The sequence below is a fragment of the Eleginops maclovinus genome, chromosome 2 (assembly GCF_036324505.1).
Source record: "Eleginops maclovinus isolate JMC-PN-2008 ecotype Puerto Natales chromosome 2, JC_Emac_rtc_rv5, whole genome shotgun sequence".
In the NCBI taxonomy this organism is placed as follows: Eukaryota; Metazoa; Chordata; class Actinopteri; order Perciformes; family Eleginopidae; genus Eleginops; species Eleginops maclovinus.
The window spans coordinates 22156144-22171692 of record NC_086350.1 but is presented as its reverse complement, the minus strand read 5'-3'; the positions used below and the strand labels follow the sequence as shown (position 1 = coordinate 22171692).

The window sequence follows — 15549 nt, the reverse complement described above, 5'->3', positions numbered from 1 at the left end:
CTTTTGTTATTGACCAAATACTTATTTTCCACAATAATTTGAAAATAAATTCTTTAAAAATCCTACAATGTGATTTCCTGGAATTTTTGTCTCATTCTGTCTCTCATAGTTGAGGTATACCTATGATAAAAATTACAGGCTCTCTCATCTTTTTAAATGGGAGAACTTGCACAATTGGTGGCTGACTAAATATGTTTTGCCCCACTGTACAACCACTACTGCACACCACTTTAAATAAGGTATTCGTTCTGAAAAACCAGACTTAACAAGAACCAAAAATGAGTGGAAAAGGATGGAAGGGACTCAGTAAAGGAATAGCTTTAAAATTAAGAAACATGACAAGTAAATTGAGTACAGGAGCAGATATCTTTGCTAATATGGTGTGAAAAATGTTGTGAACCCCCTGAATATGTAGGTGAGTCACTGTTGTTTTATACACGTTGAATCAACACAAGTGATGTGTACTCTTTCATTGCACTGCCCAATAGAAAGGAATTTGTACTCTGCTTCTTGCTAGAAGCTCCATTGAAACGTCTCGTTGATATTATCTCAACCAAAGCCTCAGATGCAGTGGAAGTGGAAAGACTGGACATTTTAATCATCAATTAAAATCGATATATCAACCGTCATTGTTCATTTCTGGACTGGCAGAATACCTGATCATGATGTTGAGACTCTGAATAATTAGCACATACAAACCCAGAGACAAATTTGGGACCTGGTATGGGGTAAGAAAATACAAGATCAAGAAGCACAAAAACAGTAGTGGTGAGATCCAACATCACCCAAATTCCATATATCTTGGCCCGTACAATGGGAGAATCATCTTTCCAGGTCAGTCTGTAACATCCTTTATCTTCAACTCAGCTGACCATAATTAAGTGTTGGTGATGCAATAACCTGGGCCACAAGGCAAACAATTGCATTTCAGACAGCCTGTGGAATCTATGTGGAAACATCCGACAAACCTCAACCGCCCTTCTTCATATGTTATGAAGGCAAAAACCCAGCAGCAGCCTGTTGCCGTTCCTGCAGCCCAGCAGAAACATGTTCTTCTGAGTGAAATCCTTATTAAGAAAGAAAATAACAGGAAGGCTGTTTATGATAGACTGTTTTTATAAGCCCCTGAATCTCAAAAGCAGCAACAGAAGATATAGAGAACTATGGTATATAAAATATTGTGGGGTTATCTAACTGGAGAAATTGACAGTGTCCAAACTGAGACTAGCAGGTAAACTATTAAAAAATAAATCTGCGACAAGGCCAAATTGGTGTCTGTAGACCCATGTGGTATGTTCATTCCCCACATGTAACGTGCAATTTAGAAATGCTAGACACATACAAATAGTTTGAAGTTACCATTTGCATCATTTATAGCAAAAGCAAGATGCATTAAGTGACTGTCCGTTAAACATATACTGACAGAGGTGTGTAAGGAATAGGAAATGCTGAAACTGAATTAAGACTTCAAAATTGGCCTATTTTGTTAGTATTTAAGTGTAGCATACTAATATTTAGGTTTGTGTATAGCTGGTACATAAAAACATACATTATATGAGGGAATTCATCTCTTTAAACTGAGGATGTGGGTGGCCCTTAAAAGGGCCTTTGGGTTTTTTATTATGTTAGGAGCCTGCAGTGTTTAACCTCCGAATCCGTACAGGGTGCGACCCTGTCTCTTCAGGGCATACACCACATCCATGGCGGTCACGGTCTTTCTCTTGGCGTGCTCGGTGTAGGTGACTGCATCACGGATCACGTTCTCCAGGAACACCTTCAGCACCCCACGGGTCTCCTCGTAGATCAGACCGGAGATACGCTTCACTCCACCACGGCGAGCCAGACGGCGGATAGCGGGCTTGGTGATTCCCTGGATGTTATCACGGAGAACTTTACGGTGGCGCTTGGCGCCTCCTTTACCGAGTCCCTTTCCTCCCTTGCCTCTTCCACTCATTCTTGCTTCGTGTTAGGTTGGGTCGTTGAGAACGATTGAGGAGTGAAGGGCTGACAGGCTGTATATATATATTCCCGGCGGACCTAAGAGAAGACGGAGAGCGGGACAGCTGCTAGGCGGGGCCAACGCTGCAGCTCTCTACATTATCAAAACATTTACTCTTCTTTTAAATATGTTTACGTAATTAGGTCACGCTTAACATTATTAAGTGTTTGATAAATAAACGTTTGTTAATATGTACTAAAAAGGCTATGCTTAATGTCATTTATAATTTAAAAAGGAGAATTCCCCATCACTTTCTAAAATTAGCATTACATTAAAAGTTGATCAACAGTAAAGAATACTATTTATAACCTATACATTATTTCAAAACGGTTTCCGATGAGTCAACACTCACGTGCTTAAAAGGAAAATAATTTGACCTTAAATTGGAAGGAATTACTTCAATAGAAACATTGGAATCTATACAATATATGTAGGTTTGGTAAAGAAAAGTTGTGCTGCCATCATCAAAATGATTAAATAAATGCATTTAATTTAAACAAAATTCAACAAGTTTGTTCACTTATTGTAATTGGCTTTGGATAAAAGCGTCAGCCAATTAAAATGTAGTTGTATTTGTGGAAGACAATCCTCTGAAGTCGGACCGGGTGTCTTCAAGATCCTCACAACACTACGTTAATACTTATTATAGTTTTGAAAAAATCAACAGTCAAGAGAATTCCAATAGAATAGAGTTTACTGAAAATTCAACAAAGTACAGCACACACTAGTCAGGTCCATTGGACTCGACTGTTTTCACAATATTCAAGTTCATATTTATAGACATTTATCAGATGTTTTGCTTTCATGTATGTCTGTCTGAATGTGTGTGAGTGTGTGTAGTCTGCCTCTCTTTCAACCCAGTAACAATCGGATTAGTGCAGTATGGAATTATGTCAGGTACCAGGACACTCTCTTTTGATCTTAACTGTCTCCAATATACAAGTTGTTTTGACATTTTGACCTAGGTCAATTTTAATAATGTATTGACCATACACTCTCTTTTTCTTGATCTTTACTTTCTCCAATCCCTAACAAGTTATTTTGATATTTTTAATAATGTCCTAATCATGCTATCCCTTGTCTGTCTCCATCTTTCATAATTTATATTCCTTGGTTTAAACCATTATTTCTCAATGTCTTGATTAATGAATTATATAACATGTCCCATACAAAAATATCCCACATATTACCTCAGATACATTTTTGACATTTATTTACAGACTAAAAGTAAATTCTTTAGAACTACTATTGGGCGCTGCACTATACTACCCGGGCACTGGACAATAGCTGCCCATTGCTCCTATAACAGGCTGGGTTAAATGCAGAAGACAGTTCACTGTGTGCTCTGCTGCTAATAGAGGGTTTCATCCTCCGATTCTTCCATTTAGCTTAGAGAAATTACATTTTCTAATTACAGTCTTTAGATGTTGGAAATGAAGACAGTCAGAGAAAAGCCTAACACTGTACAATTCAGATACAGGGGGAAAAAATGATAACTCCAATGAATTAATCCACACTTAACACAGAAGCATAAATTGTGTCAGATTGCATTGCTTGACATGGGGAGATTAGAACTAGACAATTGCTTTACTACTTTTAAGTGTCATCACACATTGAATAAATACATTTGCTTTCATGGCCACCACTACAAAATGAGAACAAAGGCAATATATAAAAAAAATTATATGATAAACATACATAAGGACTACTACAATGCTGAGCTAGTATAAAGGGGTTGAATCAAGTCATTCACCAAAGCCTTTTGTAAAACAGTCTTCAAACAAAGTGAAGTGTGTTTAATCATAGGGGCAGGAATATGATTCCATATAGATGCAATGTTTGGAATAGGGCTTCAGATGAAGTGGGTGGCTCTTAAAAGAGCCTTTGTGTTGTTGGTATATCAGCAGCAGAGTTTACTTGGAGCTGGTGTACTTGGTCACAGCCTTGGTGCCCTCAGAGACAGCGTGTTTAGCCAGCTCTCCGGGCAGCAGCAGGCGGACAGCGGTCTGAATCTCCCTGGAGGTGATGGTGGAGCGCTTGTTGTAGTGAGCCAGACGAGAGGCCTCACCGGCGATGCGCTCAAAGATGTCGCTCACAAAGCAGTTCATGATGCCCATAGCCTTGGAGGAGATGCCGGTGTCGGGGTGGACCTGCTTCATCACCTTGTACACGTAGATGGCGTAGCTCTCCTTCCTGGACTTTCTCCTCTTCTTGCCGGTCTTGCTGGCGGTCTTGGAAACGGCTTTCTTTGAGCCTTTCTTGGGCGCTTTGACGGAGGGTGCGTCAGGCATGATGAGCAGTCAGGGATTGACAGTCAGATGGCTTCCAGAGAACAGAGCCACCTCTTTATATCCAGTCTATGCAAATCTAACTGTGCTGTTGCTTTCACGGGATTAGTTATCGTCTGCGCATGACTGAGCCTACGCTTAATGAATATTCTTTATCCTCAACAGAATAATTATTGAACGGAATGAAAGTAATTCAAGTATGTCATCCCTGTAGTTTGGTAGCAGCTGGAATGACAATTTTATCAACTTTTATCTTTGTCTGATTAAATCTAGGGATATTATTTAGTTGTGATGTTAAACAACCAACGCTCCTTGGATTATGTTTATATTCAACCAGTGCTCTTTTTATGATTGCATTAATTATATATACAGTATATATTTAGTGGTAGAGCTATATACATTTATATACAGATTTTCCATTTAAATGATTCCAGTATAGGCTTTATTTCCCCCTCTCAAGTAGCACCTCTGCTCAGTTTAGATTTTGAATCAGAAGTGATAATGTAATTTTGCTCTACCACATCAAAACTGTGTTAATTTCTATTATTTTATTTGAGCACATCATTTATTCATTGATGCTTTTGGTGTGAGCGCTGAACATAGTTAACAAACGAAGAGTTGAATGGGATTACACAATTGTGCAGCAGAGGGGGCTCTTTTACCAAAGAAGAAGGTAATGCCTTTAAACTGCCACATCACCAATCTGAAGTTAAAGTTTTGGTCTGGAAGTTTAAGGAAATTATTCCAACCCTTCTTTTGAGAATGTTGAGGCTCGTTGGTCTAGGGGTATGATTCTCGCTTAGGGTGCGAGAGGTCCCGGGTTCAAATCCCGGACGAGCCCTGTTTTCTAACTATGGACTTCAAAGCCTCAGAATGTAAAAGCTATGTTGCTGCCTACACTAATAACTGCATTGTCTTTCAGACTACATTTCACTTGGACTGCACTAAAACAACTCACCAATGTTGCAAATAAATAGTTTCAAAAGATAACACCTAATTTTAAATCACCCATATTCAGTAAAATTACAGAGGAATGTTACTTGCTTGTTTTACATAAATGTAATAACAACATCATTACATTACCAATATATGTATGCAGTTCCCAGGGAGCTGTTTGGTTGTCTTTACTTTTACAAGTTCTGAGTACTTCTCCAACCTCTGGCTAAAATGTAGATACGACAATGGAAATTGTAAGTCCCAGGGTCCTCCAACGGTGCAACATAATATTCATATAAGACATAAAACAACAAAAACTAATTAAAAAAAAAACAAACAATAAAATAGTGCAAGATTATCTTGCCGAAGTGCAAGTCATGCAGATAAAGTAAGCCATATACATGTAAAAAAAGATACAATAAGGTAAATGTTGCAGAAAATGTTGTACGTGAACAAGCAAATCCAAGAGATGATATACGTCTACATCTTATAAGATAAACAACAACATAATGTACAATTAAATACTGTACAGGGAAATGAAAGAATGTTTAGTTGTTATAAGAGATACATTGTAATATGCAAACAGATGAATGTCTATGAAGGCATTTTACAAAGCGCAGGCACTTATATTATGACCCTACCTCATACTGTCTATAGAACATAATCTATACACTTGTAAGTGTAAGATGGACTGGAGGCATATATTAATAAATATAGGCTATTTACTTTAGGTTACATGCTGCCAGCTCTCTAATAGTCCTGTGCAGTAACTTTGCCAGAATAATTTATTGTGAAAAACCCATGACAGGAAGTTGTTGTTAGCAGGGAGTCACTTCGTTGTCGGGCTCTCCAGCTAGCTCATTAGCTGGTTAGCTTAATCAACCAAAATACAGCTTTTACTGGAGGCCAGGTGAGATTCCTTGCGCAACTTGGTACGGGTTTCCAAAACATGTTACTCAGTTTTACTGTATTCAATAGCGGTTGTGGTTTCCGGCAACATAAGACAGCGACGTTAGCTAAGCTAAGGCTAGGCATCCAAAGCATTCTTGGTAAATATAGGCGATTGTATTTTTTTCGAATAATTAATATGGTGCTTGTCATTGAAACAGGGCTTACGGTTGGTTAAGTAGTCATACGTGGTGTCTTTTTGTTGTATAATTGGCATTCTTGTACAGCAGAGGACAGGGCGATTAGCCAGAATAGAAGCTTTAGCTTGCCACTCGTGTTGCTAGGCAACGGAACTCTCCACTGGGGTAAAGCCTGTAATTACATTAGTGTGGCAACATCACGCATTTCCCTTGGTAATATGCAAGATACTTTCCTCATGTGGTGGATTTATGAATTCACTATCCAAAAATAACCGAACTAATGTTGTTTGTCACTGTATGTGTCTGCTTTACTGCTCTCTTACAGAGATATACAGTAGGCATCATGTTGGTCCCTATATTCACATTGAAGCTGAACCACAAGATTAACCCTCGCATGGTGACTGTTGGGAAATTTGATGGAGTCCACCCATGCCTCACTGCAGCAACACAGGCTGGAAAGGTAAGGGCAATAACATGGTCACTATTCCAACATAACTTTGGGGAATTTGTAATGAGCATACAAAATAGGTAGCATAGCATATTTGCTGTTTTAGTATTTTCATAATTCCTCCATCCTATGTTTTTCCACTGATTTATTTGCAAATCCCATGTTTTTTGACTAGGTTGTAACATTGGGGATTACATCCTAATCTTTACAGTACATATTTCCCTGTTTTAAAGTACTTTAAAACATCTCTATTAGAAAGCCATTACTTAACTATTAATACATTTGTTTAATGTTTTCAGTTCATGCCGTTAATTCTCCCTGTTTCCCTTTGGAAGGTTTTCATCCATAACCCTCATGCTCGTGGTCAGAGACCTGTGGCCCACCGACTGAGCCAGAGCACACAAGACTCTGACATCTCACTCCTTAACATTAACCAGGCAGTGACTTGTCTGACGGCAGGAATGCTTGGACCAAACTTGACAGGGGACACGCTGTTGGTGGGCTCCCAGACCAACCTGCTGGCATATGATGTCCATGACAATGCTGATATATTCTACAGAGAGGTGAAATATACATTGGGATGTAGTGGTAGGTGTTAGTCTTTAAACAATGAAATAATTGCAACATAGAGGTAACCAGGGGTTGTTTTTTTGTGTAATTTGTTTTAATTATCCTGGTTTTTATGATCCTTTTCTGGTGTAGGTGTCACTCCATACGAAGTTATAGTAAGCTCTAATCAAGATAAGATATGATATACTTTATTGATCCCAAATTGGGAAATGTTTTTGTTGCAGCAGCATGTAAAAAAGGTATTGCAAATCATTATAAATACAAAGAGTAGAAAATAAACAGTTATACAATATAAACATCTAGAAGATAAAACAGAACTAAAAAAAGTTAAACAAATTAAAGTTGACAGTGACGATAAAATCAGTTAAATATCTGAAAAATAAAATAAAGATAACAATAAGATATCTCTCTTTGGAGGCGAGGAGAGATTATGATTGGCTCTCAGTGTTTTTGTGCAGCTGCAGCTACTTTTTAACAATAACTATTAAGACAGATCATAGTGCTTTACAAAATGTGTTGTAGCTGTAGCATTTGCAAAGTACTGAATGGTAAATGGTGTACACTCGCCATCACTCCTAATTTATACAGAAGAGGATAATTATTGTTCATCAGTATGGATGCTCACATAGTTTTATGGTATAGAGCTCAGTATGTAGGGATGTTTGAAAAAAAGCTGATGCAATTAAGGTGTTCCTCTAAAATATGTGTGAGTTTTTGAGGGATTTTGCTGATGGAGTTCAAACATATATGCATCTAAGATGAGTCTGTGTGTGTTTGTGTGTGTAGGTGACGGATGGGGCCAATGCAATTGTTTTGGGGAAACTCGGGGACATCCCGAATCCTCTTGCCATCATAGGCGGGAACTGCGCCTTACAAGGCTTTGACTATGAAGGCAATGACCGCTTCTGGACAGTAAGCAACGTTTCAATAACAGAATACAATACATATCCCTCAAGAAAATAAAATAATTTCTTGGCTGAGTCAACTTAATAAATGTATCCATATGGTGTCTTGTTTTTTTAGGTAACAGGTGATAATGTCAGATCTCTGGTGCTCTGTGACTTCACTGGAGATGGGAAAAATGAGGCACGTCCTGACTGGCTGGCAGCCTGAGTCACTTTACAACATTCACTTTAAAATCCCATTCAACATTTGAATACTGCACACCTTTTTGTCTTTTCATTTCTTTTCAAGCAGGTATTTCTGTACAGATTAGACTATGCTAGTTTTATGAATATTATAAGATGTATGGTACTGGATTCTAAGTATGGCTGCGTAAGTTTCTTTCTGACTCTTGATATCCAAACATATTCAAATGTCCAATTATTCAAGAGACTTGTTAAGTCCAAAAGACACATTCAGAATAGCCCTTCTACCTAATCTATAGACTTCAATGAAAGATTAAATCATAGTGATAAGATAATATATTGTTTTGAAACAGAATTAACTCTGCTTTACGTTTACAGCTCCTGGTAGGATCGGAGGATTTTGACATCAGGGTGTTCAAAGAGGATGAGCTTGTGGCTGAAATGACTGAAAATGAGGTAAATGGATGCACCGCATTTCACTCTCAATACTAAAGTATGTTTTTTTAAAGACTAAATCATATTTTTGTGGGGGACACGCACTATATGGTCTGAAGAAATCTTTGCACTATATTACTTATCTCTTGGTTGTTATGTTATCTCTTTCATCCTGAAGCAAAGTAATGTTTTTCACTCAACAAGTTTTCCTTCTGTCCTCATACAGACTGTAACATCACTGTGCTATATGCATGGCAGCAGGTTTGGCTATGCCCTGGCTAATGGCACTGTCGGAGTTTATGACCGCACCGCCCACTACTGGAGGATTAAGGTACTCATTTACGATTATGCTGTCTCGGACAAGAGGGGATTCACATCACACTCTGCTCAGAAAGGCTTGATTCCATTTTTTCTATTTCAGCTTCTGTACAAATTTTAATTTCCTCAACTATTTGAGCCCGCAAGAGCTTAATAATCAATTGATTGTCTTAAATTGTTTTAAAGGGACATTCCCCGCGATCAGAACAAATATATTTTTCTTATTACCTCTAGTGTTATTTATCAATCAAGGTTGTTGCAGACTGTTGGAAATACACTCCAAAGAGATTTCTGCTTTCTCTAAATATAATGCAACTCAATGAAACTTCACAAGTGGTGCTAAAAAAAGAAATTCAACACACGCCTCTTTCCAAAACATGACCTTGTTACTCAAGTAACCCTTATTGTGAGTAGTTTCATGAAGGAACTAAAATATGATAAGATGGACCTTTAATAATGTCCGTAGGAAAATTCCGAAGTTTAAAACAGCAACAGAGTGAGAGCGAATGACAGGACAGTACAAATTAGCGAGAGGATAATACAATTAAAAATAACATTATACAAGTATCATTTAAAACAAAATATCACAATAAGGTGAAACATTGATCATTTGAATGAACATATATACATATTTGAGTTTGGATTGTTAAATATATTTACATGTTAGTGCCCAGATGCGTGTGCAGGTCAAAGTCATTTGTACAAACAGTGTAGAATTTATGTATGTACATTAGGGGTTCTTTTTAATGTGCAACATGGTTAGATTGTGCAGCCTAATGGCTACAGGGACAAAGGACTTTCCGAAGCACGAAAGAAACAGTGTAAGCCTGCTGCCTGCTGTCTCTGCCGCCTGATGGCCGTTCAACTTGATCTTCATATTTTTGGAGTAATTATACACTCTTTGACAAACAGAAATATTGCTTTCTGGCATCACTTTACATTTTTACCTGCATTTTGGTATGAGGGCGCATGCCGAAAGTAAGAGGGCGCCGTGCCCCTTTTACCCGCTTCAGACATAACCCTGAAAACTACATGCAAATGGTCAAATGTGTTGGGTTTTTTTGTACTTTCCATAATGTGTCTCCATTTGCTATTTATTCATGTGTTTTTCTCTACCAATCAGTCTAAGAATCATGCAATGAGCATCCATGCGTTTGACCTGAATGCTGATGGGGTGGTGGAGCTCATCACTGGTTGGTCCAATGGAAAGGTCAGCATATAACCTAGCAGGCCTATAATTAAAAAAAACAACCAATCACACTTCAGAAATTTCATTTGTATTTATGTTTGTACACAACAAATCTTTAATTTCCCAGTATCTCTCATTAGTCATCGATCTTTGACGTCACATCCCCCTTTTTTGTTTCAGATTGATGCTCGTAGCGACCGCACAGGCGAGGTCATTTTCAAAGACAACTTCTCGTCTTCTGTGGCCGGAGTGGTGGAAGGGGACTACAGGTTGGATGGACAGAAACAACTCATCTGCACCTCCATAGAGGGAGAAGGTACTGTATGTTATTTGGCTGTGTTGGCCTGCTATCATCTCACTAACTTAATAGGATATGTTTGTTTTATACAATACTTGAACCTGAAAATGATGCTGATGAAAGTAATCCTTAATGTAATAAATGTGTGTCTTGTAGTGCGAGGTTACCTGCCAGCGAGCAAAGACCTTAAAGGGAATCTGATGGACACCAGTGCTGAACAGGACCTCATTAGAGAGCTCAGCCAACGCAGACAGAATCTGTTGCTGGAGCTACGCAACTATGAAGAGAATGCTAAGGTACATTTTATAACTTTTTAATTTATTTGTAATTTAAGTTGTATTGTTCTGCATTATACAACAATAAAGACATTAAAATGGGGAATAGTGTTTGGTTGAATTAAAGAAGGTGTTATTGAAACAAGCAACATCCATTCCATTTACTTTAAACTCCTGACAAGATATGTTGGATATGATAGCAGATTATTTCCAGATTATCATAAATCTAACTGAATTTACCGATAAACTCAGAAAAACTAAATTAATTGTTTATTCACTTACATATATTCAGTTGAAAATACAAAATAAATCATACATAAATAACCAAAAATGTGATGCAGAGGTGCAAAAAAACAATTCTCATGGTTAGGGTCTTTTCACCACTCAGGGTATACCTTAATCTATTAGAAAAATACAAACAAAAAAACAATGCAATAAAGACAAAGACAAGATTCCACACACTAGCAGACAAATAAAAAATGAAATAAAGAAGAACGATCAATGGGAAGATATTATAAACATATATACAATATAAATATTCCATTAAATAGCATTGTGCAGATAAAAACAAACAGCCTTCTTGAATATTAATCACCAAAACGCAGTGATACAAAACTGTTATTAAGATGTGTAACAGCCGGTAAATGTCAGATTTTAGAGTTATTAGAATTAGAATAATTGTGGAATTAATGATTGTCCTGAAACTTTTTTTGATTACTTTCATTTTTTTGCCACATCCCTGTTGTGTTGGGATAGCAGTCTGATTTCAAATTGGGCTGTATATTCTTTTATACATATGCTAACATCCACACAAACTCTACCATTGTTTCAGGGTGTGTCAGAGACCAACAGTGGGGTGGGTGTCATACCTGCCAACACTCAGCTCCAGACTGCGCTCTCGGTTCGACCTGCTACAGAGACACAGAAGGCTCATGTAGAGCTCAGCATTTCAACACCAAATGGTATGGTGTTTTAGCACTTAAGCTGAGAATTTCAAGTTTGTTTAAGGGCTGAGTAAATACAAAGTTCCGGTTCCCTGATCCGCCTTTGTATCTTCTCCAGAAACAATCATCCGTGCAGTGCTCATCTTCGCAGAGGGGATATTTGAGGGCGAGAGTCACGTCGTCCATCCCAGTGCCCAGAATTTATCCGGCTGTGTCCGAGTCCCTATTATCCCCCCAAAAGATATACCAGTGGATCTACACATCAAAGCCTTTGTTGGAGGGAAAACGAGGTAGGGTGTGAGAGTGTGTAAAGTGTGTTTGCTTTTGAGTATTTATCCAAAGAACACCCTTTTTTTCTCTCCAGCACTCAGTTCCACGTGTTTGAAATCACTCGTCAGCTGCCCCGTTTCTCCATGTATGACATCACGGTCGACTCCTCGGCTGCTGAGCCCACTGGAAGGGTCACCTTCAGCATCAACGATCGACAACAACGGGTAGGTTATCAAAGCGTCTCTCAGAAAGATGGAGGACAATAAAAAAGCTTCAACTTACCAAAACCGGAGTTGCATCCAAAATGCCAACCCTCCCTTTCATTTGAATGTAGGTTTGAGCGACGGCATTAGGGTAAAAACGCAGGAGCCTGTGGCAAAACAAAACATACTACACTTTTATAGAAACATTGCCAGACGTCACTGCAGTGACCAATCATTTTAACCAGTGATCAGACTTTTTCAGTCAGTTTTAGGATGACCAAATAGTCAGTGCAATGGGACTGGGGCTGGCAACATTTGGCCAATGAATGCGGGTACAAAACTATACAAAACCACTTAAACCCTGAGGAGTTTGTGCAACTGCTGACTGTTTCCTGCAACAAGATCCAGCACAAGGCACAACCACTTTGTATTTTTGTTTAGATTTTGCTGAATTCAGCAATAACATGCTGATAACCTTTGTTATTAAATTCTGTATATTGTTGTTGATGTGCAACATGTGCTTGTATATTTGTGTAGGTGGTGATGTGGCTGAATCAGAACTTCTTGCTTCCTGAAGGAGTAGACAGTCCTGACATCACGTTCAGTTCTCTAAGAGGAGGGGGACTGTTGTCCATCAGCATGGCCAGCAATGGACAGGTACAAACGAACACAACAACGTGTTTAGCTATAAGCTTCTTTCAGTTTTGAGTTGGTTTGATTGTACTTGTTTTGTAAACTTTTAGAGCACTATGATTTGTGATTACCGATGAAAGCAACAGAACTTGTTTATATGGCACTAGTTAAGAACATATTTTCAAACCTGTAGAAAAGTTGAACAATATTAACAGAATGTGATTCATTATTGAATATCAACTATAATCAGTCATTAATTCATCTCTAAATTGCCCAATCAGATCACTCTGAGAACTGATGACATCGACCTGGCGGGAGATCTGATCCAATCACTAGCCTCCTTCCTCGCTATAGAGGATTTGTCGGCAGAAACAGACTTCCCTGTGTACTTTGAGGAGCTACGCACTACACTCACTGAGGTCAGGCTTTTATGAGATTCAAGTATATTATGCTGTTTATTTAGAATTAGATTCCTTTATTCGTACCACGGGGGGGGAATGTATACATTTTCACTTTTACTCCAAGAATCCATCCTCGCACTTCAACAACACACCTGTTCAAAAGGCTTGTTAAGGCCAAGAGAAGTCACGGAGCTCATGAGAGGTGATCTTTTGTTTATTGAGGTTTAAATATCTGTCTGATAGGTGGATGAGTTCCACTCTGTCCACCAGAAATTGACTGCAGCCATGGCCGACCACTCCAACTACATCAGGAACATGCTGGTGCAGGCAGAGGATGCTCGCCTGATGGGTGAGATGTGAGTATTGAGCATGATTGGCAACAATTGGCAATTCAACAGCCATTGTTAATGCTGATATAAGATATTTGTTCATTGTTCCTCTCCCTCTTTGCCTCTCTGCTGTTCTCTCTTGCCCTCTGAAGGATTACAATGAAGAAGCGTTACAGGGAGCTTTACGATCTAAACAGAGATCTGATCAACGAGTATAAAATCCGCTCCAACAACCACAATGCACTGCTGGCCTGTCTCAAGTCTGTTAACCAGGCCATACAGCGAGCTGGTAGACTCAGAGGTAGGGCAAAGGTGTATTATCAAAAATAGCATATTTTGTACTACGTATTTGGGTCTGCCAGAAATTGGAGCCTCTAAATTGTGTCCGGAACTTTAAAGCATGCGTGGCATTCTTTATAAGTAGTTGCATATCTTTTCTCCTCATATTAATCCATCTTTTCTGCTGTTCCTACTTCTCTCCAGTGGGTAAGCCCAAGAACCAAGTGATCTCTGCCTGTCGAGACGCCATCAAGAGCAACAACGTCAACGCATTGTTCAGGATCATGAGAGCTGGCACTGCTTCCTCCTGAGGACGAAAGGAGGTGGACTTGCGGAAATGGACAATAGATTGAAAGGATAAGAACAACTAATAAGAGTTGTTATGTTAACCTCTATCAATTACAAAGTTGGACTGGGATTGGTGCGATGAGAACTAAACATGTAAAGGAACGCTGTTGTAGCCTTAATCTATCTTTGACCATGATTTAGGAGTAAGCAACAACCTGGCAGCATTTGAGCTAATGTCCATTGAATGTTTTCAAGAAGTTCCAGGTGACCCTGCACTTTTGTCAAAGAAATGTTTAAACTCAAGAAAGAAAACGGTCTTTTTCCATGACTGTTTGTAGAAATATGCTGGATCAGCAGCGAGCTGACAGAGTGATGTTTAGAGAGAGCAAAGCTGGAGAGCAGCTTCCTCTCAGACAGAGCCGAACGCTCAGACTCTCTGCTCCAAGCTGTTGAGTGTTTGTAGCCAAAGAATTGTTTAAATAATAGTTGTCACAGAGGACCAATGCTGTGTGTTTACCTTTTGTAGAGAGAGATTCTGAATGTTTTTTTGTGGCAGAAAATGTTATTAAAATAATTATGTTTTAAAAGAATGCATGTTTTTTTGTATTCTTGGACACTTTGGGATCTCTACTAGAATGTGTGCTTGACAGTTCTGCGGTTCTTAAACTAAGCTTGGCTGCTCAGCAAAAGCTATATAATTGTGAAAAGGATACTACCGATGTTGGGACATATATCTGCCATGTAAGCTATGCTGCATATTTTCTTACTGTATTTTAAATTTTATTTGTTGTCAGTTTGGCTGTATAAAACCTTCATCCAGCAGGTTCTAAGGGCCAAAACCCTGCAGACGTGTTCACTTATTACCATCAACCTTTCCAAACGTATCTTCCCTCTATAGGTCTAATTGTATGCACACATGTTCACGCAAGAGCTGTTTTCTATAGGCGCCACAGATGGCTCAGTCAAGACCCAGCACAAGTCATAAATCACCATTACCGCTACTGCGTATGCCAAAGGTGTGCTTTCCTGCATGTTTAGGGTGGTTGAAATATAAAAAAAATAGGAACTCATTTGTCTGAGGTCTGATATTTAAAAGAGTGAAACTCACTTTAATTATATGATCTTCAATTACTTCCCGGATTAACTATTCTGGATTTGTCTTTGATCTATGTTTTAGGGACCTACTGGGAGAATAAAAAAAAAAAACTAAACATGAGTCATCAGAACATTAACTCACACTCTGCACTTTTATTTATTCCGCTCGCCTTTT

At 38.6% G+C, this 15549-nt stretch overlaps 3 protein-coding genes and 1 non-coding gene across 5 annotated transcripts; 2 read left to right on the top strand and 2 right to left on the bottom strand.

Annotated features, from left to right (window-relative positions):
- Window positions 1–1618: 1618 nt before the first annotated feature.
- Window positions 1619–1972, bottom strand: LOC134873617 (histone H4). The gene has a single exon (XM_063897394.1). The coding sequence runs from the start codon at window positions 1952–1954 to the stop codon at window positions 1643–1645; it is 312 nt and encodes a 103-aa protein (XP_063753464.1). The 5' UTR covers window positions 1955–1972; the 3' UTR covers window positions 1619–1642.
- Window positions 1973–2675: 703 nt separating this feature from the next.
- On the bottom strand, window positions 2676–4298 carry LOC134873555 (histone H2B 1.2-like). The gene has a single exon (XM_063897280.1). It carries the CDS (start codon window positions 4288–4290, stop codon window positions 3913–3915), a length of 378 nt encoding a protein of 125 aa, XP_063753350.1. The 5' UTR covers window positions 4291–4298; the 3' UTR covers window positions 2676–3912.
- A 758-nt stretch (window positions 4299–5056) lies between these two features.
- On the top strand, window positions 5057–5128 carry trnap-agg (transfer RNA proline (anticodon AGG)). Its single transcript has one exon. It is a non-coding gene; the product is annotated as a tRNA-Pro (tRNA).
- An 899-nt stretch (window positions 5129–6027) lies between these two features.
- Window positions 6028–14869, top strand: bbs2 (Bardet-Biedl syndrome 2). 2 transcript variants are annotated; one of them, XM_063896681.1, is made up of 18 exons: window positions 6028–6133; window positions 6637–6771; window positions 7095–7322; window positions 8116–8241; window positions 8353–8415; window positions 8796–8873; window positions 9079–9183; window positions 10294–10380; window positions 10540–10675; window positions 10814–10953; window positions 11765–11894; window positions 11995–12166; window positions 12241–12370; window positions 12887–13006; window positions 13264–13401; window positions 13627–13739; window positions 13865–14013; window positions 14196–14869. In XM_063896681.1, exons 2-18 carry the CDS (start codon window positions 6655–6657, stop codon window positions 14300–14302), a joined length of 2139 nt encoding a protein of 712 aa, XP_063752751.1. In that variant the 5' UTR covers window positions 6028–6133; window positions 6637–6654; the 3' UTR covers window positions 14303–14869. The 2 variants fall into 2 exon arrangements, with proteins under 2 accessions (XP_063752751.1, XP_063752760.1); XM_063896690.1 differs by having other exon boundaries at window positions 6077–6155.
- The last annotated feature ends 680 nt before the right edge of the window (window positions 14870–15549 follow it).